At 47.2% G+C, this 27,569-nt stretch overlaps 1 protein-coding gene across 4 annotated transcripts in view; it reads left to right on the plus strand.

Moving 5' to 3' along the window:
* The first annotated feature begins 1,744 nt into the window (after window positions 1–1,744).
* Window positions 1,745–27,569, plus strand: part of PODXL2 (podocalyxin like 2) — a 36,953-nt gene continuing 11,128 nt past the window's right edge. For 2 of the 4 annotated variants that reach the window (XR_012011459.1, XM_072784865.1), the window contains exons 1-4: window positions 2,503–2,656; window positions 8,284–8,562; window positions 23,772–24,568; window positions 25,300–25,374. Coding sequence is in view for 3 of the 4 variants with exons in the window: in XM_072784865.1 (XP_072640966.1) it covers window positions 2,518–2,656; window positions 8,284–8,562; window positions 23,772–24,568; window positions 25,300–25,374 (1,290 nt within the window). In the remaining variant the exon portion in view is untranslated. Of the gene's footprint in view, window positions 1,862–2,502; window positions 2,657–5,946; window positions 6,047–8,283; window positions 8,563–23,771; window positions 24,569–25,299; window positions 25,375–27,569 lie in introns of those variants that run through there. The other 2 variants (XM_072784866.1, XM_072784867.1) reach the window with 2 other exon arrangements.

Here is a 27,569-nt window from a genome sequence, read left to right on the forward strand (position 1 = left end):
TCATGATTTCTACAGAAGAAATGAAAGTCCAAACTTCTCATCATGATGTTTAAGATCTTTTACTGTCAGGTCCTCACCTACTTTTGTAGGACCCGTGATGTCCATTGACTCAGCCTATGGAGGTAGCTTAAACTGACTACAGGCTAAATAAAATGATATCGTTCTGTTAATTAAATAAGATGATCTTTACCTAAAGTTTCTAATATGGTACTGCTTTTTATTATGTTCTTAGGACTAGTCACTTTCTCCTTGTGTTTCACTTCCTCATTTATAATGTAAGGGCTTACTACTTTGTACAGATTAACCAAGAATTCATTAAGATATTTAGTTCATAAGTCAACTATCTTTCTAACTTTGTCTCCTGCCCCATGCTAATCATGAAAGTCATTATATTCCTAAATATGAAATGCCATGTATTACCATACTATGCTACATTTTGCTCATGTTCTTTCTTTTGCCTGGGACCCATCTCCACCCTAACTCCTATTTCTCCTATGTATTTAGTCCTGGAGGAGTCCTCTGGGATCATCTACAATACCTAGTGATATACCCTGGATAGAGGGGTGAGAATATATTTTGAAAAAGCAAGTTCAATATAATAATTTATCTTAAAGCAATGTTTTCTGAATATACTACGTATAAAGTAAAACACGGAATTATTGCTGTTGCAGATGTTTACATTTCAGCAATTTCAAGAGGGTCTGAGCTTTTCTCTGTTCCTTAAAGGGGCTGAGCTCCACTCTCACTCAGGAATTACCAATGCACTTTTCTCTCCCTGGAAGAGTCTCTTCCTAAGCCAGCTTCCTACGGGATACCCATTTATCCATTCAGGTGCCAGCTTAAATGTTTCTGCAGGAAGGTACATGTAAAAAAGTTTCCCTTCTATACTCTGTCATATTTCCTTATACCTCTTAACAGACTTTACAACGGTTTGACCATGCAGTCACATGGCTGTCGTGTTGGTGTCTTCTCAGCTAGACGAAGCTCTGAGGATAGGAGTTGTACTGTTCCGTTCACCCCCATGGTGCCTGGCACAGGAAGGACCTTTCGTTGCCAAAGGGGATCAAACACTTAACAAAAGTCAACGAACACTGCTCTATGATCATGGAAATGCCATGTGACACGGATGAGGCAAGGGAGGTGCAAAGGAGAGCTTGCCCAGGTCCCGTGCCCTTGAGAAGCCTTTCATGATCCCGGAGTCCCCGTTCAGCCTCTTGACGTAGGGTTAGGGACAGTCTTCGCGTCAACGGCATCGGGGCCAGTCCTGTCCGCTCTGATCGGTGTCATTCCATGCAAGCGGACACCTGCTGCCCTATGGGCGCGCAGGAAATGTTTCCGGTGCAGGGGACGAGCAGGCGGCGCGGGTGTGCCCTCCGCCGTCGCCGCACATCGGGCAGGTGGCCGCGGCTCCCGAAGGCGCGAGGAGGGCGCGAGGAGGGCGCGAGGAGGGCGCGAGGAGGGCGCGAGGAGGGCGCGAGGAAGGCGCGAGGAAGGCGCGAGGAAGGCGCGAGGCTGCGGCCTCCAGGCGCTGGCGGCGGCGGCTCCGCCCCTCTAGGCCTCCGCGGCGCTGATTGGCCGGCCGGGCGCCGGGGGCGGGGTGGAGGGGCGGCCGCCCGCGCGCCCGCCTCGTCTCCGCGGGGGCGCGCCCGCGGCACGCGGCCGGGCGGGGCCGGGGGGTGAGTGACGGCCGCGCGGGCCAATGGGGCGGGCGCGCGCCGCCGCCGCCGCCCGCGCGGCCCCTGACGCCGGCCGAGGCGCCGCGCCGCTGCGGCTGCGGGCGGCGACGGCTGCACCATGGGCCGGTTGCTGCGGGCCGCCGGGCTGCCGCCGCCGCTGCTGCCGCTGCTGCTGCTGGCCGGGGGTGAGTGCGCGCCGCGCGGGCGGGCGGGCGGGCGGGCGTGCGGGCGGCGGCGGGCCCGGGGCAGGCGGGGGCGGGGGCGGGGGCGGCGGCGGCGGCGGTGCTGGACAGCTCCCGGGCCGCCAACAAAGGGGCCGGCGCGCGGGGCGCGGGCGGGGGCGCGGGGCGCGGTGGGCTGCTGCCCGGGGGTCCGCGGCGCCGCGCTCCCAGGGCGGGGGCGGGGGCCGGGGCCGGGGCCGGGGCCGGGGGCGGGGGCCGGGGGCCGGCGCGGGGCCCGCGGGGCCGCACACACACGTACGCACGCAGGGGAGTGTGGCGGCGGGCGCGCCTGCACCGCTCCCGGGCGCCGTCTCCAGGGGCCTCCGGGGAGGGCGGACCGCGCCGCCCGCTCCGCCACAGCCGCACCGGGGTGGGGCCGCCGCCCAGGTCTCCGGGGCCCCCGCGGCGAGGGCGGGCGTCCTGCGGCTCCGCGGGGGCAAGCGCCGGGGAGCCGCACTCGCCACCGCCGCGGCTGCGACAATGAGGGGCGTGTGTGCGCGCCCGAGCTGCCGCCGGACAGGAGCGGGGGTGTGGCATGGGAGTGCGGTCTGCGCTGTGCCGGCAACTTTACTAGGAGGTGTGACGGCGCCGGGTGTCTGCTGTGGCAGTGACGGTGCCGGATGGCTCCTGCGCAGCTGCCACGCACGGATGGGTGTGAGGACACCCGGAGACGTGCACAAGGGCAGGCGTGCCGAAGGCAGGCTGGGTGTGAGCGGCAGGTGTGCAACGCTGTGTCAGTGACAGAGGCGCGGGACCCAGGTGTGTGCATGGCGGGGGAGCGTGAGGCATGTGACCGCCTGAGACAGCCACCAGCAGCGAGTCGGGGTGGGGAGAAGCGCTGTGCGGAGGGTGGGTCAGATAAGGTCATGACCGAACAGCCTCGGGCCGGCACAGTGGAGGGGGCAGTCCCCAGGAGTGCCGTATGGGGGTGACAGCCGGTTGGTGTTGGTGGGCAGACACGCTGGGATGAGAGTGTGTGCGTGGTCACTTACCAGGTCGCCCTGAGTGACTCCGCTTCTGATGGACACACAGGAGATCACGTCGGTGCGCGCGTATGTGGGAGTGGACCAGGGACCCTGGCTACTTAGTCACTTCCGTGCAGTGAACCCACAAAGACGCAGGCACATGTGTGCATCCGTGTGAGTGAAGGAGAGACCTGTGAAGGTCTCTGCGTGAGGGGGGAGAGCAGTTTTTCCTCGGTGGTGGCAACGAGATGGGCCATTGCTGTGGGCCCGTAGTGACGGAATCCTAGGGAAAATGTCTGGGAGGGGAAGAGGCCCTTGCTCCTGAGGTGCCCCGGGAAGGGTCAGCTCCGCGAGGGTACTTTTTCTCCATCATCAGTCCAGGGAGGGGTAAGGACCTAAGTGCTGTGCACAGAAATGTGTCCATTGGTGTTTGTCTCAGGCACGCACACACACCTATGTCTATGTTTGCATACCTTAAATCCTCTCTGGAAGAGGTGAGAGTCAACAAATAAATTAAATATTGATTAGTCTGCTATTTATTTGTGCAACAGCCACACCAGAACTGGCAAGAAAAGTGTGTCAGGACCCATGCCCAGCTGTGGCTAGCCACGGATGACTGTCGGCAGCTTTACGCCTTCTGTGCTCCCTCCCACCTCCTCCCTCTTGTACACACTTCATGGTGTGCGTTATCACCTCCCCCTTGGCGACTTGTCTGTGTCCAGCAGTATGTCTCTTTCCTATACGCCTTTCTGTAGAAACCCTTCAAGAACCCCATTGGCATTGCTTCGCAGACACAGCAGACATGCACTCATGAGTGTGTGTGTATGTGTGTGTGTGTGTGTGTGGGGTAGGATGATCGTGCTAGACAATTTCTGTTGTAGCTGACACTTAAGGGTGTGGGGGCTGTGTGGCAGATGCTGCTGGGCAGCTCCCGTATTGGTGTCTGGCAAGGGCTTAGGGAGATCTGTACTTCAGAGCTGCTGATGAGGGGAAGGGTGGGGGTGTAACTGATGGTGGAATCAGAAAAGGATGTTTGGATCAGGAGCAGATTGCAGGGGAGATAAAACATGCAGAGGATTACTAAGGCCTTGTTTTTTGTTTTGTTTTGTTTTTTCACCCCCTAAGATATAAGCCTACTTCCCTTGCCTCTTTTTCTGATTTTAGGTCAGATTTTCAATTCTTTGAGACTGGTCCCCGAATCCTTTTCATGTGCCTTCTTTCTCTCTCCCTTTCCCTGTTGGGAGTGACAAAGTATCAGAAAATTATAAGTGCTAGAGAAAAATAAAAGAATATCGGGGAGCCTGGGTGACGCCCAGTCGGTTAAGCTTCCACCTCTTGGTTTCAGCTCAGGTTGTGATTCTGGGTAATGAGATCGAGCCCCACATCGGGCTCCGTGCTCAGCATGGAGTCTGCTTGAGATTCTCCCTTTCCTGCTGCCCCCAGATTCCTGCCCCTTGTGTGCATGCACGCTCTCTGTCTTTTTTTTTTTTAATTTTTTTTAAATTTTTATTTATTTATGATAGTCAGAGAGAGAGAGGCAGAGACATAGGCAGAGGGAGAGGGAGAGGGAGAAGCAGGCTCCATGCACCGGGAGCCCAACATGGGACTCGATCCCGGGTCTCCAGGATCGGGCCCTGGGCCAAAGGCAGGCGCCAGACCACTGCGCCACCCAGCTCTCTGTCTTAAAAAAAAATCTTTAGGCAGCCCCGCTGGCTCAGCGGTTTAGCGCCACCTTCAGCCCAGGGCGTGATCCTGGAGACCCGGGATCAAGTCCCACGTCAGGCTCCCTACATGGAGCCTGCTTCTCCCTCTGCCTGTGCCTGTGCCTCTCTCTCTCTCTCTCTCTCTAATAAAATAAAATCTTTAAAAAGAAAAAAGAAAATCAGTCACAAAGAATGTAATTCTGAAATTTTAAATCAGATGGAGTCTCAATTAAGGCAGATTAATTATCAAGTGCAAAAGCAATTAGACACAGAATGCTTAGGGCTCAGCTACTATTTTGGTGGGCAAGTTTGAAAATAAGCAACCTCTTGCAATTACCTAAATAATTACCCATTGCCAAGACTTTTGAAAATATCAAGGTCTATATAAAGAAAAAATAATCATCACAGGGAAAAAGAACTTCAAGAAAATGGAACTATTTACTGGAGAAGGAATGAAAATCCTGATTCCTTTTTTCACACAAGCTTTTCGGCAGGATTATCACAATCTCTGTTCATTCCTTTTGGACTGTTGGGAAAGGAAGAGGTGGGGAGGGGGTGGAAGGAGACTGTAGCTTCTGTCTGACAGGCAGAGGAGAGAGGTTCAGAGAATAGAGGAACTCACCTTATCATGGAAGTGGTAGGAAGGAGTCCTGGCTAATTGAACAAACCACAGTCCTCTGCACAGAAAGCTTCACGACTAAACAGTATTTGACTTCCAGAGGTGGGAAATGAACAGGATTGCTGGTCAGACTTTCCTTGAGAGGGGCCGATGCAGTATTCTCAGGGTCCAAGCTGCTGTGGAGAGCTGGCCCATGGCCTAGAAGGGAGTGATTTCGCTCCCCCCATGTCCCAGTTCAGCTCTGAGAGAGGCAACTCTCAGGTTTTGAAGAGGCAATGCAAGTTGGAGCCTCCTGAGACTAAAATCCCAAGAATTTCTAAAGTAAACCAGTTTGCACCTTTCTAAAGACGCTGACATAATGTCCTCCCCAACATACCTGCTGGAGACTGGTGTATGTAAATAAAGATTTTCACCCAGTGGCCCTTTCAAAGATTGGCTTCTCAGGTGCCGTGGAGATCTGTAAAATTTTTATTTAATTATTACAAACATTTCTCATCAGTTGGCTTTTTTTCTTCGTGGACTGCATGAGTTTTTTTTCAGGTAAGTTGATTGCATTTGGCTCCCCCAATCTTGGGGGTACCACTCTACAAAACAGGGCTGTTATATCCAGGGGTATCATATATAAAACTTAGACTACACCTGTCCAAACAATGGTCGTTTTTGAGGGGAGAAATCTACCCACTAATTACAGGGCTTCTGTTCACTAGCTATTTGACCTTACCGTCCCGAACCCTCTCTTATTTCACCTGCAGGAAAGAAGAGGGTTATTTATTCATTTATTCAAACACCTACTGAGTTCCTGTCATATTTCAGAGACTGTTGAGGCACTGGACTGACCAGGTTGACTCAGACACGGGACACGGTGAGAGGGAAGGAGACTGTAAGATGGCCTGTTACAGTTTGAAAGAAAAGTGTGGTAATTTGTTTGGGAGGCTGTAGCACTGGGAGTGGTGCCTGGCCGAGACTAGGAGTGGCTGGGTAGTGCTTCTCAGAGGTAGAGGTTGGGAGCAGGAGCAGGAGCTGTGCAGATGGGCACAGGTGGCCCTAGGCATTACCTCTTTCTGGTTAAAGGCTTTTTTTTTTTTTTTTTTTTTGAAGATTTTTTTATTTATTTATGACAGACAGAGAGAGAGGGGCAGAGACAGAGGCAGAGGGAGAAGCAGGCTCCATGCAGGGAGCCTGACATGGGACTCGATCCCAGGTCTCCAGGATCACACCCTGGGCTGAAGGCAGCGCTAAACCTCTGAGCCACTGGGGCTGCCCTGGTTAAAGGCTTTTTGAGGCTTGGGTACCGTCCTGTGTTTTCACCCATCAGTTCTGCTTTTGTTTGTTTGTTTGTTTGTTTTAAATTTTATTTATTTATGATAGGCACACAGTGAGAGAGAGAGACAGAGACACAGGCAGAAGGAGAGGCAGGCTCCATGTACCGGGAGCCCGATGTGGGACTTGATCCCGGGTCTCCAGGATCACGCCCTGGGCCAAAGGCAGGTGCTAAACCGCTGCGCCACCCAGGGATCCCTGTTTGTTTGTTTTTTGAAGTCACATAAAATAACTCTGGTCTTTGTTACTCACAGTGACCTTTTATCTTAATATATTTGAGGATACCATTCTTTTATCCTGGCCAAGAACTTTCCAGTTCTCTGTTCTTTTTGTCGGGTAATAATACTTACATGTATGAAATACAGTCTGCTCATTGTAGCACTGTTCTCATGGAGCTTACCTCATTTGAGGCTCCTGTCTCCCTGAATGCTGTGGAATTTTTGCTTTACAGATGAGGAAACCAGGGCCCCTGGTGGAAAAGTAGCTTACCCAGAGTGGCTCACCTAGGGAAGCCAGAACACAAACCTGCTTCCCTGGCCCAGGCTCTCTCTACGAGGACATCCTTCCATGTTGACTTCAAGGCCTGTTTATCCTCTTCTACACACCTTTTAACTTGTTAGGCCCCTTCACTCGGAAGGCTTTCCTTACAATTACGTGTTATATTCATGGATCTGTGTTGTCCAACCATGCATAGCATACGCTGTCTCCACTGCACCCTGGGTACCAGGCTTAGGGCTTACTGCTACTTCAGAAGGTGGTTATGAAGATTCAGATTCAGACAACACTTGCAAAGCATTTAGCACACAGCACCAGTAGTGTTACCTCTCATTTTTTATTATAAACATCACGAAAAATTTCCATGAACTATTCAGGCCAGGGCATGGTGCATGACAGGGGCAGTGCAGGACATAACTCTTTACTGCATCATTGAACTTTAGTCTTGGAAAAGAAAAATTTAGAGGTCATTTCAACCACCTTCCTTATTTTTTTGATGAGAAGATAGACACAGAGATTTTAAGTGACTTTCCAGAAGACATATATAGCAAGTTAGTAATATCTGTGTGATTAAACTAATAATTAAGTTGTGAAACTGGCAAATAGGGCTGTCTTCCTATTCTTAGTGAATGGGATTGAGAGAAGGGGGGAAAATATTCCCTTTAATTTATTGGGTTTTGTTCATTTGTTATATAAATTAGGAAAGAGGGATCCATGATTCTAAATAAATATGTTCTAACCAATGTTGGATGAGCCTGACCTGCAGTCTCACATAGTCTTTAAAGACTATTCAGGAGATCATATTGCTGAAATACAAATCACATTCTTAATGCAGATCTGGAAGATGTTCGGCTTAGGGCAGAAGCCTGGGGAACAGTGTGTACACAAGGTCCTTCAAAGCAGGGGCTTGGTCTTCACTGCATTTGTGCCCTGTGCACTCAGTACAGTTGTAGCAAAGATGGGTGCTGATAGCCGTTTCTAAATAAAAAGATGCCTAGTGGGTGCTGAGTCAGATGAACCTCACTCTCTCCTGCCTGCCTCCCTTGGTCTCCCCTTTGACCCTGCTGCAGGGAGGGCTAAACAGTTTGGCCTTTGTGGAGTGAGAACAGCGTCTCAGAATCTCCTGGCAGCCACTGGATGTCAGGACTGTTCCCCCTCTACCCCTACCCTGCCAAGTCTCCACTGGTACCTCTGGGATCTTTGCTCTTGGGGTCATGTCTTAACCTTGTGCCAGTCTAGCCTTTTCCAGCCTCTCCTAACCATCTGGCTTTCGTGTCTGTACAGGATCATTCCTGGGCACATGGGCAGCTGGATCTGATGAGCCTGGCCCAGAGGGCCTCACCTCCACCTCCTTGCTGGACCTCCTGCCACCCACAGGCCTGGAACCGCTGGACTCAGAGGAACCCAGTGAGGCCATGGGACTGGGAGCTGGCCTGGGAGCCCCTGGCTCAGGTTTTCCCAGTGAAGAGAGCGAAGAGTCCCGCATTCTGCAACCACCACAGTATTTCTGGGAAGAGGAGGAGGAGCTGAATGACTCCAGTCTGGACCTGGGACCCACTGCAGGTAGTTGTTCTACATAAGAGTATGTGCTCATTGCAGCTGGGAGTGAGGCCATGTAGGCAGAATGCCAGAGGACCATTTCCTTACTCAAATCACATCTCTTGTCTCTCCCCACCAGCTTTAACCATGCTGCTTCCCGCTTGTGCACCAGAGCTGAATGTAGGACCCTGAATGTCTTACTTGTCCAGGAGGCTCTTTTCTCTTTAACATTCGCTGCTATTTAGGGAGCCTATGTTCTGTGGTCATATAACTCCATATAATGAGAGAGCCTGGGAGTGAAACATTCTTCCAGCGTAAGCTGCAAAAACTACTGCTCATAGGGGTTAAAAGCATGCCTCAGTTCATACACCTGCTTATATGCTCAGCCATGATCCACGCCGAAGCTTCCCAGGGTCTGGGGTTGTTTGTTTTTCCTGCTATGCTATATCTTCTCTGTTGAAGGTTCCTGGTTCCCGTGCCCCTGCTGAGGTCTCTCTGACCCCCAATCAAGGCACTGCTCTTCTCTGGGTCATGTCCCAGGGTTGGTTTCTGGGTTTACAAAGCATCACTGATAGACCTGTGGGGGCCACAGTGAGCCTGAGACCTGAATAGGACCAAACCAGAATGTGTGCAGTTACGGGCTGGATGCAGATGTGGCACAGGACATTGGCCATGCTCTGGCTTCAGCAGCTATGCATGTGCCCAGTTATAAACGTTAGACTGCCACTTTATGAATGTGCTAGCCCATGCACAGGGCAGCAGAGTGTTATAGAATGTAGTTCTAATTTTTCCTCTTAGGGTGTATTATTTTTATAATTAGAGAACATAAATCCAAAATAAATATTACATGGAAGTTGTGGAAAATATGAAAAATGCAAAGAAGGAAAATTCACCCATAATCTCACAACTAAGAGAAACTATTAATAGTTTGGGATACATCCTTATAGTCGCTTTTATATATTTATTTATTTATTTATTTATTTATTTATTTTAAAGATTTTATTTATTTATTCATGAGAGACACAGAGAGGGAGAGAGGCAGAGACACAGGCAGAGGGAGAAGCAGACTCCATGCAGGGAGCCTGATGTGGGACATGATCCCGGGACTCCGGGATCACTCCCTGGGCCAAAGGCAGACACTCAACTGCTGAGCGACCCAGGCTGCCCTTGTTTCCAGTTTTAATGCTGCTAAAACTAATTATTATCTATTTTTGCACTTCTCTGATTTTTTCCCTGTGATAAATTTCTAGAATAAAATTGCTAGGTGTAAAGATGTATCAGTCGGCATCCTACCCGGAGAAAGAGGACACGGCTGAACTAAGATAAGCCAGGCAAGTTTATTTATAGAATAAGGAACTTACAAAGGTATAGGTAGGGGGTAGGCCAACCAGAGAGGAATCCAGGGCCTGTGGCAGCAGAGCACTCAATGCTCCTACACCCAAAGGGTCAGAGGGGAGGGGTGGATGAAAGGAACTAGGAGGGACAGAGAATGGTGGAGAGCAAGTGGTTCTGACAAGGGCAGTGATCCAGCAGGGGAGAAACCAGGGGAGGAAATACCTGACCCTTTCTCCTCCCATCTTCTGCCAGGGTCCCTGCATTCTCTCTTTCCCTGCCTCTGTTGAGTCTGGTCAGGAAGCAGCGACATGACCTGTTGCTGCAACTCTTGGAGTCCATCCCCCAGGGCACAGAAAGGGGTAGGGAAAGGTAGAAAAGGGATCTGGAGGGGTTGGAGCATGTCTGGTGCAAAGAATGAGAATCTTCCCACAGGCTTTTGTTAAATATTTCCAGATCAGCCTCCAGAAAGCTCTTTGTGGTTTGCATACCCACCAGAGGTGGAATGAATGCCACTTTTTTGGATCCTTCCCACCAGCATTTTGTCATTTAGAAATCTTAGTCAACTTGATAAGCAAATTATTATTATTATTTTTTAAAGATTTTATTTATTTATTCATAGACACAGAGAGGCAGAGACACAGACAGGGAGAAGCAGGCTCCTTGCAGGGAGCCCGATGTGGGACTCGATCCCGGATCTCCAGGATCACACCCCAGGCTGCAGGCTGCGCCAAACCGCTATGCCACCAGGGCTGCCCTGATAAGCAAATTATAGTGGCCTTTGATTGCTAGTGAACATTAACGTGTGTGTGTGTGTGTGTGTGTGTGTGTGTGTGTGTATTTTCTGACCATTTATAGTCCTTTCCAATTTGAGGCATAGTATAATGAAGAACAGACTTTGGAGTCAGGCCGATTCCAAAGTTTTAGCACTAACACTTAACATCTATGTGATTTTTGGCAAGGAGCAACCTTTGCCTCGGTTTTCCCGAAGTAGTATCTTAGGATTTTGCAGTTAAATGCAGTAATTCATTTAATGCACTCAGCACAGCACTTGGTACACTGTAAGTGTTCTGTATTACCTGTTACTGCTTTTGCATGTTTTTCTGTTGAGGCTTTTATTTTTTCTTACCATATAAAAAAGATACTAACCTTTTCTCTGATGTATATAGAAAACATTTTTCTAGGTTAGTAATTACTTTTTTTTAAAAAGATTTTATTTATTCATGAGAGACAGAGAGAGAGAGGCAGAGACACAGGCAGAGGGAGAGGCTCCATGCAGGAAGCCCGATGTGGGACTCAATCCTGGGATTCCAGGATCACGCCCTGGGCCAAAGGCAGGCCCTAAACCGCTGAGCCACCCAGGTGTCCCAATTACTTTTTTTATTATAGTGATTTTTGACATACCATAAATTTCTTAGAAACTTGGGACAGTCTTTCTTTTGAAATGTTTGAAATGTTTTTATGTGTTTTTCTTTGCTTTATGTTTAGAAACATTTTCTATGTTTAGAAAATCCTTTCCTGAGATATATGCACCTTTTTTTTCCACCTTAAATTTGTACATTTAACTCTATTTTAGCAGTAATTTATTTTGGTATGTGGTATAAGATAGTGATTTAGTTCATTTCCCCCATAAAGCTAGCCTTGTTACTGCAGCAGCATACATGCTGGTGAATCTATTCCCTTGTTATGGAAAAGAAGCACTAGACAATTAGATGTACTTGGGTCTTTCTTTGGGCTCTTCTTCTTGTTTTGACCCTGGACATTCTAGTCTGAGACAAGCAATCATTCTGAGGGCCTCGGCCAAGAAAGCCACTAAGATGAGCCTAGGACCTTCCTCAGGATCACAGTGGGATGACCCTGAGGCTTTGAGGAACTCACATTTGCTCTGCCTCTCCCTTCCCTTCCGCTTCTTTCCCTCTCACTTCATCTCTTTTCTTCTTCCATTAGCCTCTCTTGGTCTCTTAGTAGTGAAGACAGCTGCCATTCATTGAATACGTGTTCTGTCCCAGGCATTTTGTATTCATTCTTCTCATGCCAGCTGTCCAGTATGGTCTGTCTGCTCATCTCTTCTATACACCCTGAATGACTGTGAGATGGGGACTCAGGTGCCCTGCACAGAGAATGGGCAAGTGCCCCAGAAGAAGTGGAGAAAGGGGAGCTGCTTTTGCCAGGCTCCCTAAGTGCTCACCTTCCCACTGGGCCCATACCTTTCTTTCCTCAGGACAGTCTCTTCTCCATACCCCCCAAGGCAGTTTGTGAGAACACAGTACCCATAGAATAAAAGTGAAGTATCTTAGCACTACAGAAGATGCTCTTGATGCTTTGGCCAGGCCTTTCCCTTGGCCTCATCTCCTTCCCTTCTCCCACATGCATCATTTCATTAGCCTATTATCATCCCACTTGGCAGATGTGGAACTGATTCACAGGGAAGTTAAGTGCTTTAACAAGGTCACACTTAGTCTGTGATAGAGGTGGCTGGAGAATCTGTGTCTTCTTCCTGACAGTGGCTCAGGCCTGTTCCCTAGCCTCTGGTGCCACTCCTCCTGTCCTGTCTGCTTGGAGCACTCTTCTCCAACCCAACTGCCTGGTGGACTTGACGTCATCCTGCAACACCTAGCTCGGAAGACACAGCCTCCAAGAGGCCTTTTATCTCTACCAAGTGAGCAGGACTGCACGTGGTTGTGCTTGGGGTGCCCTGTCCAAGGGTGCCTTGCCAAGCAGGGATGCTGATACTGATGTCCAGCCTGCACGCTACTCATCAGGTCAGGGGCTGGATGGGAGGAGTGACTTTTTGCAAGTCATCTGCTCAGAGGGGCATCTCTGTGAGCTAGCAGTGGCCCTGAAATGAAGCTAGCCATTCCTGCTTCTGCATCCTCACAGTACCTTGATAATATGGTGGTAGGCCATAACAGAGCCAGAAAGTATCCCAGGTGTGAGGCTGATTTGTATGGGGAGGCAGCCCAGAGAGGACAGTGTGTGCTAATCCCCTCTGCCCTCTTCTATTCCTGACCATAGAAGTCAGAGGCTCCCATCTAGGAGTTCTTTGGAAGGAAGGAAGGCATTGCCTCTTGGAGTTTGCTCCTTAGATTAGAGGAGACCCAAGGAAACTTCAAAGGGCCTGCCTGGATGAGGAGACTATCTACAGGTCAGAGTGACCATGCTAAGTGCTGTCTTAACCCAGCCCTTGGGGACCTGGATATATCCATGCAGCAGGAGCAATGACTACAGTAAGCCATGCTGTGAACAAGCCCAATCTCAGATCTATTACTCTACTAGTAATTATGATATCAACCTATGTTAGGTGTTACGGCATATTATCTCATTTAACCTCAACACTAACAAGTATATATTGTTACTCCCATTTGACCAGTGAACAAACTGAGGTTCCAGGAGATTGCATAACAGGCCAGCTGCTAAGTATAACCAAGAATCAAACCCAAGTTTTCAGACTCCATAGCTTTGACTCTTTTTATTAGGTTGCCTCTCAGCTCAACGATTTTAGTAGAGACTAACAGTTATGTCTTATATTTTACATAGTAATTATCACCATTTTTCCCATAGAATTTTCTCTTTGATTAGCTCATTTGGGGTCCACAGGCAGGAATTGTCACTGCCTCACAAATGGTGAAACCCAGGCCCAGAGAAGGTAATTGCATTGCCCAAGGCTGCACAGCTTGTGTGTGGTGGAGCTGAATGTGGAATCAGCAGCTCGTGAGCACCTGGGCATGGCAGCCTGCTGTGGGAGCATATGGATGGTGTGTGTTAAAGAGGAAACCTGTGTGTTTCGTTGTCACTAATACCTTGCTATACATCTCATTGCTAGTTTGTTGAACCTAGAAGAGCCCAAACTAGAGCCTTCCTTCTCTCATAGCAACGATCCTGTGGTCCTATGGCTAACACAGCCACTGGCATTTCTGCTTGGCCAGTGACTAGCAGTGTGACCTTGAGTGGGTTCCTTGTCTAATCTTGGCTTTAGTTTCTCATCTGTAAGTGAGGAATGATAAATTGAAGCCTTCTCCAGCTTTAAAATATTATGGTTTCCTAACATTTCAGGTGAAAAGAGTGGTCTCAGCAAAGTAGGGAGAAAGAAATGTGATGTAGATCGCCCCTCCACCAGCTAGCATCAAGCCAACTCTAGACCTGATCAACTAATTCAGGCAGGATTGTTAAGGATTAAGAACAGTTTTCCGGGTTACCCACTTATCCCAAGGCTGTCTCTCCTGTCAACCTCCACCCTTTTCATTCTCCAGTATCCTTAATAAAATTCTCTGCATGCAATTTTAATTTTCCTAGTGAACAAGCTAATTAGCGTTCTACAAGAAAAGCGATAACTCTTCGGGGTTGACAAGTTCTAGAAACCGAACTCAAACAGACTCACAGGCCTGTGTGAAAAAGGGGTGTTTATTGGCTCAATAACTGCAGAACCCAGGCAGGTGTTATCTAGGTGTTGAAACGAAATGTCAGAACCTGCCTTGCTCCATTGTGGCTTGCCTTCACTGGCTAGTTTCATTTTCAGACATGTTGTCCCTGTGTGGTGGCTCAGTGGGCCCCCAGTCATTCCAGTGTTCTCTCCTTTCACTTAGCAGCCCCAGCAGAGGGAGAACTCTGCTTCCTCACACTTCTGGAAAAGTCTCAGAGTGGAGGCTCATTAGTCTGCCCTGGGTCATGAACCCATCTCTGACCCAATCCTGAGGCCAGAGGGATGGGGTTCTCTGGCCCAGACTGGCTTTTGAGTACTCCTGGAAACCAGGGGTAGGGCCCAACACTCCTGGACCAAGGGGAGGGGAGTGAGTACATGCCAAGTGATGGTTGGACATAAAGGAACATTCATGAGTGCTATAAATCATTTTCACATATTTTTCTTTAACCTTACAGCAACCTAATGAAATCCATAAAAGCAGGTATCCTCGGTATCACTGTTTTATACCTAAGGAAATTTGCCCAGAGAGGTTTAAAAGTGACACTAAACTACACAGGTCAAATAAATAAATAAATAAACTACACAGGTCATAAGTAGCAGAGCTAAATCTCAAATTTGAGATTTCCACTTTAAGACCTGCTACCACTCCATATGAAATAATTCATTAGACCATTTTATTTTTATTTATTTATTTATTTATTTGTTTGTTTGTGATAGTCAGAGAGAGAGAGAGAGGCAGAGACACAGGCAGAGGGAGAAGCAGGCTCCATATACCGGGAGCCCGATGTGGGACTCGATCCCGGGTCTCCAGGATCGCGCCCTGGGCCAAAGGCAGGCGCCAAACCGCTGCGCCACCCAGGGATCCCCTTCATTAGACCATTTTAATTACTATTGGCTGTGATGAATTTTGCAGAAACAAGATCATCAAAGTTGCTATCTGCTGGGACTTGGAAATGGTTTCTATACATTGGGATTGTACCTGCTGTTGAATGACTTGACCTTCTGGTTCTCTGTACACATATCAGGCATGTTAGCTAAGAAGGTGGCTAGCTGACAGGAACACTTGCACCTAGATGCCAACAAGAAAAAAATCCCTGTATTTTTGTTTTACTCTAGTAGTAAATATCATTCTGTGAAAATTAGATAATACAGAAAAGAAGCAAATAAAAACCACTCCTAATGCCATCACCCAGAATTGGCGAATGTTAACATTTTGGCATATATCTTTCTGGAAATTTTTCCCATATGGGAATACATAAAATATGCTTTTATAAAAAATGGCAGGTCTTGTTGTTTCACTTACCAGCATCTTTTCAAGCCAGTCAACAGAGCTCTCTGCCCTCGGTTTTAAGTGGGAACAGCATCCTAAGATGGCCAGGCCACCACTGCTGAAGCACTGGATGCCTTCCAGTCTTTTGTTATGTGAACTGTGCCATGATGGGAATCCTTGAAACTGAATCATTATGAGCATCCTAATTGTTTCTTTAGGGTACATTTCTAGGAGTGGAATGACAGGTTCAGAATGTTTGTTTTTAAACCTTTTCATTCTTATTATCTTCCCACCCCCAATGTGGCCTGATTTCCATTGCCATCAGTAGCAGATTGAGTGCCTGTTTCCTGCACTCACCCAATAGTTGGTATTATTTTAAATATATACATATATTGGCAAGTTGGCAGCCCCAAAACTTTATCATCTTGTTTAATTTACATTGCTTTGATGACTACTGAGGTTGATCATTAAAAAGTCATTTTAATTATACTAAAAGCTTCTTCCCTTGAACCTCCATTTTATGAGTCTATTGTATATTTTGTGAGTGTTTTTATATTAACACTTGGTTGAATAACTGGCTTGAGTATTGCACTCAGGGGGCAAATTTTCAGTGATTTGACAGTAACCAAAAGGGACATTTAAAATGATCTTTCAAGGCCACAGGCTTGGTGCCCGTCTTAATTTCATGTCTTAAGCAGGCGAGTCAGTTCATTAATATTTCAGCTGATGCCAAGAATCATCCATGAGATTATGGCTATCCTGGAAGGTAGCAATGAAGTTCTAGTGTGACCTTGATGAGCTGAGGAAAGAGACTGACAAAACCAATGAAACATAGGAGAGAAAAAATGCAACACGATCTATTTAGGGAACAAAAGACAAACCCCAAAGTGTGCTTAAAAGAAAAAGGAAAAGCCTAAAGAATCCAAGTTGTCCAGGAGTCTGGACCTTCATCGAAGTGGCCTCCTGCTGCCTCCGTGCTGCCAGATTAGGTCCAACGGGCAGAGTGCAGTGTGAGCGCTGTGTTAAATTCAGACTGAGCTGCATGAGTCAGGAAGCCTTACCTGACAGCTCACATCAGCTAGCTTCTAGCTCGTGAATCTTGTTCACTTTTCAGCAGTTCACTCAGCAGTATTTGTTGTGTACCTACTCTGCTATTTCTGTAACCATTCTTAAAACTGTGGCAGGTCCAGAGTTTGCACAAGAGAAGAATGATGAGGGGAAGTGTTGAGAATGAGGGATAATCCCAGTTGTTGAGCCCCAGGCAAAGGAGGCTAAATTGGAGCAACTGAGAAAATACGTAGGTTTTTATCCAGAGGGAGCTGTTTCCCAGAAGTTCCTCACTTTGCAGATAAAACAGAAATGGGCTTAAGTTGTAAAGGAAAAAAAAAAGGAAAAAAAAAAAAAAAAAAAGTTGTAAAGGAACCACGGCAAAGGGGGTTTAAGGAATTTGGGGAGGGAAAAAAAGCCTTGAACATAGAAATGCCTAAGGAGGCATATTCTTGAAGACGGTGGCAGCCCATCTCACATGACTTAGCCATCACCTGCTCCAGATGACCCACCAGGTCCCTTTTCGTGCTAGAACCCCTTGGTCCTCGGAGGCCCATTGCAGGAGCACCTGCCTGCAGATACACCCACAGTGAACTGGGTTGTGTGGAGTATAAGACAGCAGTGTGACTTGAAGATATGGGCTCAGGGATAAGAGAGCATGCCTTCCGGGCGAGGGGATTTGAATGCATTATGTCATTTCACCCAAGCCTCGGCATCCCAGAGGGGTGGTGGGCACGTCTAGAGGCGAGTCAGCCAGCATTCTGGCCCCTGGCTGCAGAACTCTGAAGCTGAACCGTGAGCCCTTACCTGTCAACTGTCTGGTGGTTCAGCCCTAGCTTTCAAGAGATGGGCTCTGCCTGCAGGTCAGATGGAGCAGGAGAGATGATGCCACTGCTATCAGTTTGCTCCTCCTTGGCGTCTGAAGCCAAGTCTGGGCGTTGGTCTAACTGAGCAGGTGTGTCTTGAGAGACTGGCTTTAACTTCCCACAAGCCTGGGTTTTACAACTTTACAGCTGTGATAAGTGTAGTTCCACAATTTAGAGCAAGTGGCCTCCCCTCTGTGAGCTTTTTATTCCTCATCTGTAAAAAGGAAGGCTTTGTCTTTGGAGTCCTGATTTCCCTCGGGCTAGAGGGATGATGTAGTTACCAGTTAAAGCCACCAGGGGGTACTGAGACTTCACAGAGCTGGCACCCTGTGTTCAGGGAGGGAGGCTAAGGAGGCAGGGGGCCAGTGGTTGGCCAAGGTCCCAGGCACGCCTCTGCTGTCTCACCAACAGCCAGTGGACTGAGCTGTCTCCTGTGTGCACTTGCAGCATAGCCACTCCCTGAACTTCCAGGCTTTGAGGCCAAGCTGGAGCCCACTCTGGAGGGTCTGAGCTGTTGGGGACCTTTCATGTCTCCTCAGTGCCCCAGGTGTCACTACCCTTCTGGGGACAGGGGGCAGGCTTTAACTGCCTTTCCTGCTATCTTGAATGTGTCTCCTGGGTATCTCTGCTTGTTCACAGTTGTGTCCAGGTGTGGGGTGTGTGGGGAGTGCTCTGCAGGTATGCCTTCATCCCAGACAGGTTCTGGGGTTGGTGGGACCCTCCTGTTCTGACTCCAAATGCTGAAGCAGATGGGATAGGAAGCAAAGCCTAGGGCACTAAGCAGCACAGGCTCTGCCTATGTGGAGTCACAGCTCTCAGTGACAGCAGTGGGCAGGGCTCAGGACATCCTGCTGTCACTGCACTGGGGCAGCCACCTGCCTTGCATGGCCCATTGTGCCTCACCCGCTGTGGCGCCATCCTCTCCTGCGTCTCTGTTGTTTTCCTGCTCCATCCCCCTGCTTCTCTTTTCCTCCTCCATTATAGTTCACTCTCTTATCCCCTCTCCAAAATGACTTCTCCCACTTCTCCCAGGCCAGTGTTGCAAATCTCCAGAAGCTTGGTCTTCTTTCCTTGGACACCTGAGTGGGAAAAGTACGTTCTTACCTGTCCACCAAGTTATTCACTTCTATGTTTCTTCCTCCTGGAGCCTTCAGAAGTTCCTAGTCCAGGGTGGCCTGCCCTGTCCCTTGCCACGTTTCACTTCTCTTCCGGTGGCTCTAGCATGTTCATTAGCCAGTAGATAAGTGGTTCTCTCTCTCTCTCTTTCTGTAATTCCTTCTTTCAAAAATAATTTCAAATTTACAGAAGATTTGCAAGAATAATTCCCATACACCCTTCACTCAGATTACCCCTGTGTTAACATTTTACCAAATATGTGTATGGACTTATAGATGTACAATTCTTTCTAAACCGTTTGATGGGTTAGACTGCAGATGCAGTGCCCCTTTATTACCTCTACATACTTCAGTGTATACTGAAGAACAGAGACAGTCTCTTACGGAATCATGTACAGTGACCATCAGGAAATTAACATGCAGGCAGCCCGGGTGGCTCAGTGGTTTAGTGCCGTCTTCAGCCCAGGGCCTGATCCTGGAGACCTGGGATTGGGTCCCACGTCAGGCTCCCTGCATGGAGCCTGCTTCTCCTTCTGCCTGTGTCTCTGCCTCTCTCTCTCTCTCTTTGTGTCTCTCATAAATAAATTTTAAAAATATATTTTAGGAAATCAACATGGTTACGATTATGGCAAACTACTCAAACTTGCCACTCTTTTCTGCACTGGGCCAGGCAGATACTGTCTTAGCTGCCGGGAACATAGGAATGAAGAAGATCACCTTGGTTGGCAATCAGAGTCAGTAGTCCTGGAAATCCTGTATTATTCTCATTTAGGACAGTAGAGGAATTGTTGTTTTTAACGCCACTCATGTGTAAGGCACGTTTGTTGAAACTATCTCCAAAGCACAGGGTATGAGTGCTTAGACCCTTAGAACTCATACATACAGGCATCCATTTGTCATTTGGAAAACTGAAGCCCAGAGAAATCCAGGGACTGACCATCACTTAGACTAGTAAATTGGTGGCTAAGTCTTCTGGCTACAGAGCCCATCACCCACAGCATGACCCCTTTATTGTCCAGCTTAGTTGAGAGTATTCTGTGGGAAGCCAGGCTGTCTCTGGAGGGATAGAGGGATCAACTTTTGGAAAGTCAGCATCTAATTGAGTAGAGGGATTATTATTATTATTATTATTATTATTATTATTATTATTTTGAGTAGAGGGATTATTTATTTAGCTTGCCCTCTTAGGAACTCCCCTACCTCAGTGGGATTCTGCTGAAGTGCACCACCACCCACCACATTTCTGTCACATTCCACATTCTGTACTGAATGTATTGGCTAATTCAAGTACTTCTTTTTTTTTTTTTTTTTTTTTAATTCAAGTACTTCTTGAGGGTTTCCAGTGCGCTTTGCCTCTAGACTTGACCATTTCTGCTAAAGGTATAGCTACCGCACAGCCAGCCAGAGTGCCCTCTTCTGCCTGTCAGTCAGCACACAGGTTATCAAGTCTACCTTGGGGTCATTTCTTGAACCTGTTCTCTCGTCATTCCCAATGTCATCACCTGTGTTCATCTCTCCTGGAACATTGCAGCAAGCCCCTAGCTCTTTTCTCTGCTTTCATTCATCCCCTCTCTCATCAAATTCTTGCACATTGCCATTAGGGCAATCTTCTAACCATAAAATCTCATGATTCTGAGGGATTGTATATGTTCATTGCCCTGGCATCCATGTGGCATGCTATTTTTTTTTAAAGATTTTATTTACTTATTCATGAGGGATACACACACACAGAGAGAGAGAGAGAGAGAGAGAGAGAGAGAGAGGCAGAAACACAGGGAGAGGGAAAAGCAGGCTCCATGCAGGGAGCCTGATGTGGTACTCAATCCTGGGTCTCCAGGATCACACCCTGGGCTGAAGGCAGCACTAAACTGCTGAGTCACCTGGGCTGCCCATGTGACATGCTGTTATACCATCTTTCTGCCAAGTGGCCATTTCAATTATGTTTTTATGCATTGCATTTATTTATATATATATATTGAAGTAAAATATTTTTATTATTTTATATACTTGTTTTATGGGTGTAATTTCCTCAAGTCTCTCTGGAGGTGTTCAGAACAGATTTTTCTAAGTTCTCCTTGTTTACTAAATTAACTTCTCTCAGAGGTGAGTTGCTTTGCTTTCTCCCTTTCATGTTTCTCTATGAGCCTGACTTTCATCTAATGTCCTGTGAGTCCTGATCATTCTTTCATTTTTATAAAGATGATACTAGATTGCTCAGTATTAGAGGCTGGTGTAGGTCTCCTCAGTATTCTGTGGTCTCTGCTCCATGAGCACACCTCTCTCCTAAACACCATGACTGTCTGCTTTGTGTGGTGAATAGGTAAGCTTCCCTGTGGAGTATGTACAGGGGATGAGGAGTGGAAGATGTTAAGTTACCAGTTTCTTCTACTCAAAAAGACTATGCTTAACAAAAGTATTCTAATTATTTGTCTAAATAGTATAGTGTGCTTTCAATTATCACTAAGATCAATCAGCTTCTAAAAATTATACTTTTTCTCATAATAAGTCAATTTTTCCTTTGGTAATAATTCTCAGAGTTGTATGGATCCATTTGAATGCTTATTTCATAGACCCACTGCACAGCTTCCCTCAAGGGATTTATTTTCATGACTTCCTCTCAGGTTTCTTAATTCCCGTGTCTTTTTTGGATTTCTTGGGGGAACTTCCTTAAATACCTTTCTCAGAATCAGTGGATTGAAAGACCTTTCTTTGCATATATGAAAACGTCTGTTTTATAATCATACTTGAATGATAGTTTAGTTGGGTATAAAATACCAGGTTCAAAATACACTTCCCTTAAAATTTTGAATGCATTTTCAGTTTCCTTTCTACAGTCTAGTGTTATGAATTAGAAACTTGGTGATAGGGATCCCTGGTGGCGCAGCGGTTTGGCGCCTGCCTTTGGCCCAGGGCATGATCCTGGAGACCCGGGATCGAATCCCACATCGGGCTCCCGGTGCATGGGGCCTGCTTCTCCCTCTGCCTGTGTCTCTGCCTCTCTCTCTCTCTCTCTCTCTCTCTCTGTAACTATCATAAATAAATAAAAATTAAAAAAAAAAAAAGAAACTTGGTGATAATTTGATAATCTCTTTATTGTAACTTTATAGGTTAACCTGTTCTTTTTCTGAGAGCTTTTAGGATCTCCTCTTGCTCCTTAGAATTCTGAAATGTGGGGATTCCTGGGTGGCTCAGCGGTTTAGCACCTGCCTTTGGCCCAGGGTGTGATTCTGGGGTCCCGGGATTGAGTCCTGCATCAGGTTTCCTACATGGAGCCTGCTTCTCCCTCTGCCTGTGTCTCTGCCTCTCTCTCTCTCTCTCTGTCTCTCATGAATAAATAAATCTAAAATAATAATAATAAAAACAAATTCTGAAATGTCATGAGAATGAAGCTAGATGTAAGCCTTTTATCATTCATCTCAAGTATATGCCCTTTCAATGTGAAGATTCCTGCTGCCAGGTGTGGGAAATTTTCTTCTTTGGCTCTTTATCCTTTCCATTTTAAGGGTTCTTATCTTTTTATAAATCATATTAGATATTAGACCTCTTGCACTGGTCATCTGTTTCTTTTAACTTTTCTCTCTTGTCCTTTTACTTTTGCTCTAAAGATTTTTCCTTGACTTTTTTCTTCCAGATGTTCTATTGAATTTTTATATTTTGACAATTTCATTTCAGTTTCTACAGACTTTTTCTTTTTTAGAGATTATTTGATTCTCTTATTAGCCTGTTTTTATTTTAGGGATGCAGTATCTTTGGGTCTCTCTGAGATACTAACTGGAATTTAAAGATTATCTTCCATTTTCTTTTCTTTTTTTATTTTTAAATTTTATTTATTTATTCATGAGAGACACAGAGAGAGGGGCAGAGATACAGGCAGAGAGAGAACCAGGCTCCCCATAGGGAGCCTGATGTGAGACTTGATCCCAAGAACCATGATCATGATCTGAGCCAAAGCCAGATGTTCAACCACTAAGCCACCCAGGTGCCCCTGTCTTCCATTTTCTGAATTTTCTATGTTTTGTGTCCTTTTGCTCCCGTAGTTATTCTCTCTCCTTGATTCTGTTAGAAAGGAAGCCCCTTTTCCACTGCCTTTCCTGGTGTTTGTCTTGGCTGAGGGATTATTTGTTCCTGTGATGTCATCTACTTTCTACATTCCCAAAATATATCTAAACCTTTAAAACTTTGACAGTTGAAAAGCCATTCTACCATTTGATGGAAATTTTGGAGGAGGAGGCCCAGTTCACTACCTTGAACCACCTCTCTCGTGTCTGAAGAGTGCTTTAAAACAGTCTTTGATACTTGTTTTGCAACAAGAGGGCAACCAATAAAATTTCTTGCTAGAAATAGCTTCTGGTGTTTTGAATCAATCTCTAAGAGAACTGGCCCATGACTTTGCTATGTCATTACTCTGAAGAGGCCTAGGCTTGCCTAGGCTTCAGTGAAAAGCCAGAACAAGTCCTGCTGTCCAGGAGGTCTCCTAAGTTCCACGCTTCAAGATATGGTTCCTAGGAATGGCAGGGAGGGTAAAATTCCTCCTGTCACTACCAACAGTGACCGTGTCAGTTCTGGGCTCAGCCAGTAGTCTCTCTTGAGCTCTCCTGACATCTTTTTTATTTCCCATCCAGGGGCTAAAGGTCATGATCTCTGTGTCTCTTCTGTTCCTGTGATCAGAGTGTTCTCAGATCTCATTTGATGGTTTTACCAAGAGGCCTCCCATTACAACCCATTGGAAAAGAGATAAAAGGAACCTTTTTTAATGGGTTGTCTGGGATCTTCTTGGAGAAATCCCCAGAGGAGGAAACATAAATGCATTATAAGAACTATAGAGATGTTAACTTCTTGTCATGGACTGTCAACAAGGGCTGTCTCTGAGGGGTGCGATCATACAAACTTTCTTTCTACTTTTATACATTCTTGTGTTCATAGAATTTTAGTGGCAGATTTGTGTCATAATCATCATGAAGGAAATAAGGACTAGCCTGGCCCTCATCTCCCCCACAGTCTGCCTCCCAGACTCCCACCACCCAGCCTTATTTCTCATTCCTTTCAAGTAGGCTTGGTAGTCTGACTCCCCACCATCTCCCTGTGGGTCTCACAGTTCCTTTATATCATCTGCTCAGAGAATACTGAACAAATCAATGATGGACGATGAAACTAGTGAATGAGGTTTCTGTCTCTGTTCTTAGACTATGTCTTTCCAGACTTGACTGAGAAGGCGGGTCCAATAGAAGATACCAGCCAGGGTCAAGAGGTGCCAAGTCTGCCCTCCCCTTTGCCCAAGATGAACCTGGTGGAGCCACCCTGGCATTTGGCTCCTGGAGAGGAGGAAGAGGAGGAGGAGGAAGAGGAGGAGGAGGAGGAGGAGGAAAGGGAGAAGGGGGAGGTAGAGAAGGAAGAAGAAGAGGACGAAGAGGAGCTGCTGCCTGTGAGCAGATCCCAAGAAGCAGCCCAAATTCAGGTCCACAGCTTTTCTCCCACCAGAAGCAGTGAGATGTCAGGGGCTGCCAAATACAGGCATGAAGAATCTGGGGACCAGGCCTCTTTGGATGTGGAGGTGGGGAGCAGCATGGAGCCCAGCCTGTCACCACCCGCAGTCACCCCAAGTACAGTGACCCCAGGGGGTCAGGACTTTGTCAGCCAGGAGGCAGGGGGCACAGTGCTGCCAGTGGCAGGGCATGGGGTAGACTTTGAGGCTCCTCAGGAGGCAAGTGAGGAGGCCACTGTGGGAGCAGTGGGGTTGGCTGGCAAGCAAGGGGAAGTGCCGTCCTTGGCATCATTCCCTCAGACAGAAGCTCCCAGTGGGGCTGAGACACCAGATGAAGACCCCCTTTACCCTGGAGCCTCAGCCTCTTTCCCCCTGGCCCCCCGAGACGTGGAACTGACACCTTCCTCTGCTACCTTGGGACAAGAAGACCATAGCCATCAGCCCCAGGAAGGACAGGCTGCGGAAGCCCAGTCCAGAATACCCTGGGATTCTACTCAGGTAAAGTGAGGGCACATGAAGACCATGTGACTGTCTCTCTCTCTAAGGACCCTGGTGGTCCCCTGGCTGCACAGTGGGGATGGGAGGGGCTGCCAGGCTGAGATGGGTGTCCCCAGTATAGCATGTAGAGCCCCAGCAAAACTTTTGCGGCGCACACCTCATAGCCCTGCATGGGCTCTTGTTAGAGCTCCGTTCCCCTGGCCTGCATGGCCTCATTCAGTGCTGCTGCTGCCACCTGTGGCCTTCCAACTGCCTGACCTGTGCCCCTGCCCCCATCTCCATACCTGCTCCCCTAGTGCAGTCGCCACCTACTCTCCTGCTCACCCCTGCCCAGCATATGCCCAGGCCAGTGTGCTCACACGTGAGAAAGGACAGAGGGAAGGGAGTCCCAAATTGCCAGCCTGTGTATCTGGCCTGCAGTTCTGTTTTCGTTCAGCCTACAGAACAAGAAACCCCTGCAGGGTTGCCACTGAAGGCCAATAGCTGGGGCAAGCCCTGTCAGGCCTCTCCTACCTGTCCTTGAAGACATCCTCTGTGCAGTCCCTGGAGACATCTGGGGCTGGAGCCTGGGCATGCCACCTTGCAGAGGCTGTCAACTCTCACCTAGCTGTCACTAACCTGCACCTGGCCTTCACCATCCAGCTGCTCAAAGGGTTTCCGTCCGTACTTTCTCTGGATGCCTTTCCTTATGCCTTTGTAATTGTCACCCTTCTTTTTGTTTTACTGCGCAGGTGATCTGCAAAGACTGGAGCAACCTGGCTGGGAAGAACTACATCATTCTGAACATGACGGAGAATATAGACTGTGTGAGTGCAGAGCTAGGCGGGGACCATAGGGCAGGGTGGGGACGGGCCCGCCGGCAGAGTGCAGGCAGAGGGAGCACCTGGGGATGGGGAGGGCTTAGTCTAACCCAGGGGCTGAACCGGCACCCACCCCTGTCTAAAAGAGGAGTGTCTTCATATGCTTAAATTCCTAAGGGCCCTTTTGTTCTTGCCGTGCTCTGTGTTTAATTTGAAGGATTGGTTTCATTCACACGTGCAATGTCTTATCTCCTGGGGGTTATTGAAACAGTCTTTTAAAAGTCACTTTCCTTATTTGTTAGTTTAGGTCTTGCTTTTCTTACACGCATTTGCTCCTCAGATGTCTGGTGGGTTCATTGTGAGCTATTTAAGGAGGGCCATCAAAAAGCTGGTTGAAGCTTTCAGCTTGTAGTGGAGTTTATTACCTGTGGCTTCTCAGGAGGGTGGACTGGCTGGGCCATTTGACAATTTTTAATGTCAACACTTTTAGATCCTTCCTCTTGGGTGACTAGATTCTTTGAAAAAGGAACGTCTGTCCTCCTGAGAGCATAAAGGGCTGGTTGCCAGTGTTGTGGGAGCCAGGGTGGGGAGATGGCTGGGCGCCCTGGTGTTAGAACACGTGTGCATGGATACATTCACTTATTCTCTCTCTGAGCACGAGCCTCTGCCACAGGTGCACCCAGTGTCCTCCAGGTCAGAGGGCCTTTCTTTTACCCTCTTTGCAGAATCAAGTTCCAATCTTCTGCCAGGGGGCAGGGACATTCGTCAGCTCTGCAGTGCTGGGGAGAGGAATTAGGGATCCAGCTGCTTCTTAAACAGAGTTTCAAACAGTTTTCCTATTTTTAGATCCATTTTCATCCTCCCTTCCAAAGGTAACCAGTGCTGCTTATTCAAGAGCATTTTAGTTGGGAGTTTGACAGCATAAGTGTGATTGCTTCTCAGCTTGTCCCATTTTGGCTTAGGATTCGGCTCTTCAGGACTTGCTAGATTAGGAAATCCTAACTCATCCATATGCCTCCAGTGCCCAGACTTCATTGCTCTTGTCTCCTCTTTCTGTTTTTGTCTTTGTGGTTTTAGACCTCAAAAAAATGCTTTAATCTCGTTTAGTGGGTTTGGGGAAAAGTAAAAATATATGCACGTATTTAATTCAAAAGTGACCCATAAGGTTGTCTTCTTTTATCCCATTATAAATAATAAACAAGTGGGTTTTTAAAAACATGATTGGTATGTTTTAATCTGTTGCAGTGATTATTTATTTTTACTGGTGCTTATATGCCAGTGAGAGCCTCTTTGCATTGGCTTCTAGGTCTTTTGACCAGCCTGTTAGTGTTTGATAGTTTCCTTGCTTTCTGGTATAATAAGATGTTCTGGGCTCATCTTGTACTTTCCCTCCCCTAGACATGAAATCAACATTTCTCCAAGCCCTCATTGCTTTTATTGGGAAATGGTACTTAGAGACCACAGTGTGGGTCCTTGAGACCCTTAAATTTTGTGTGTGTATTTGAACATTAAAGTCCTATGTGTCTCCTCTTTCCAAATAAGACATACATTTATAAAAATGCTTTCATTCTGCCTCCCCTTTTTTTGTCGTTAGTTTTCTTCATTTATTATTTGATCTCTGCCTAATTAGTCATTTTTTTATGCTGGATTTTTTTTTATCATGGTAAAAAAATCTAATGTAAAATTAATCATCTTAAGGTACTATAGTGGTGTTAAGTATGTTAACGTGTTGTTAACTTTTCATCTTGTAAAACTAAACTCTGTCCACATTAACCACTCTCCCAGACCCCAACAACCAGCATTCTACTTTGTGTCTCTAGGAATTTGGCTCTAAGTATGCCTTACAAGTGGAATCAAGCATTTGTTCTTCTGTGACTGCTTTATTTCACTTAGCAGAATGTTCTCAAGGCCCATCCATGCTGTAGTGTGTGTAAGAATTTCCTCCTTTTTAAAGTCTGAATAATATTCAGATGTATCTGTATCAGCCCTTATTTAAAGAATGCCTTTGATTTTGTCATGTTCTTTTGTAGCTTTTTGTTTTGATAGAATTTCAGAAGACTGGCACAAAGAAATCCTATGTATCTTTCAGCCAAACTCACCAGCTCTTAGCGTTTTTCCAAATCATTCAAGAGCAAGTTGAAGGCATTGTTTCCTTCTGTTCCTCCCTCTCGAAACATTGGTGTATATGTCTTGTCTTCAGA

Source organism: Canis lupus, chromosome 19 (genome assembly GCF_048164855.1).
Source record: "Canis lupus baileyi chromosome 19, mCanLup2.hap1, whole genome shotgun sequence".
Classification (NCBI taxonomy): domain Eukaryota; kingdom Metazoa; phylum Chordata; class Mammalia; order Carnivora; family Canidae; genus Canis; species Canis lupus.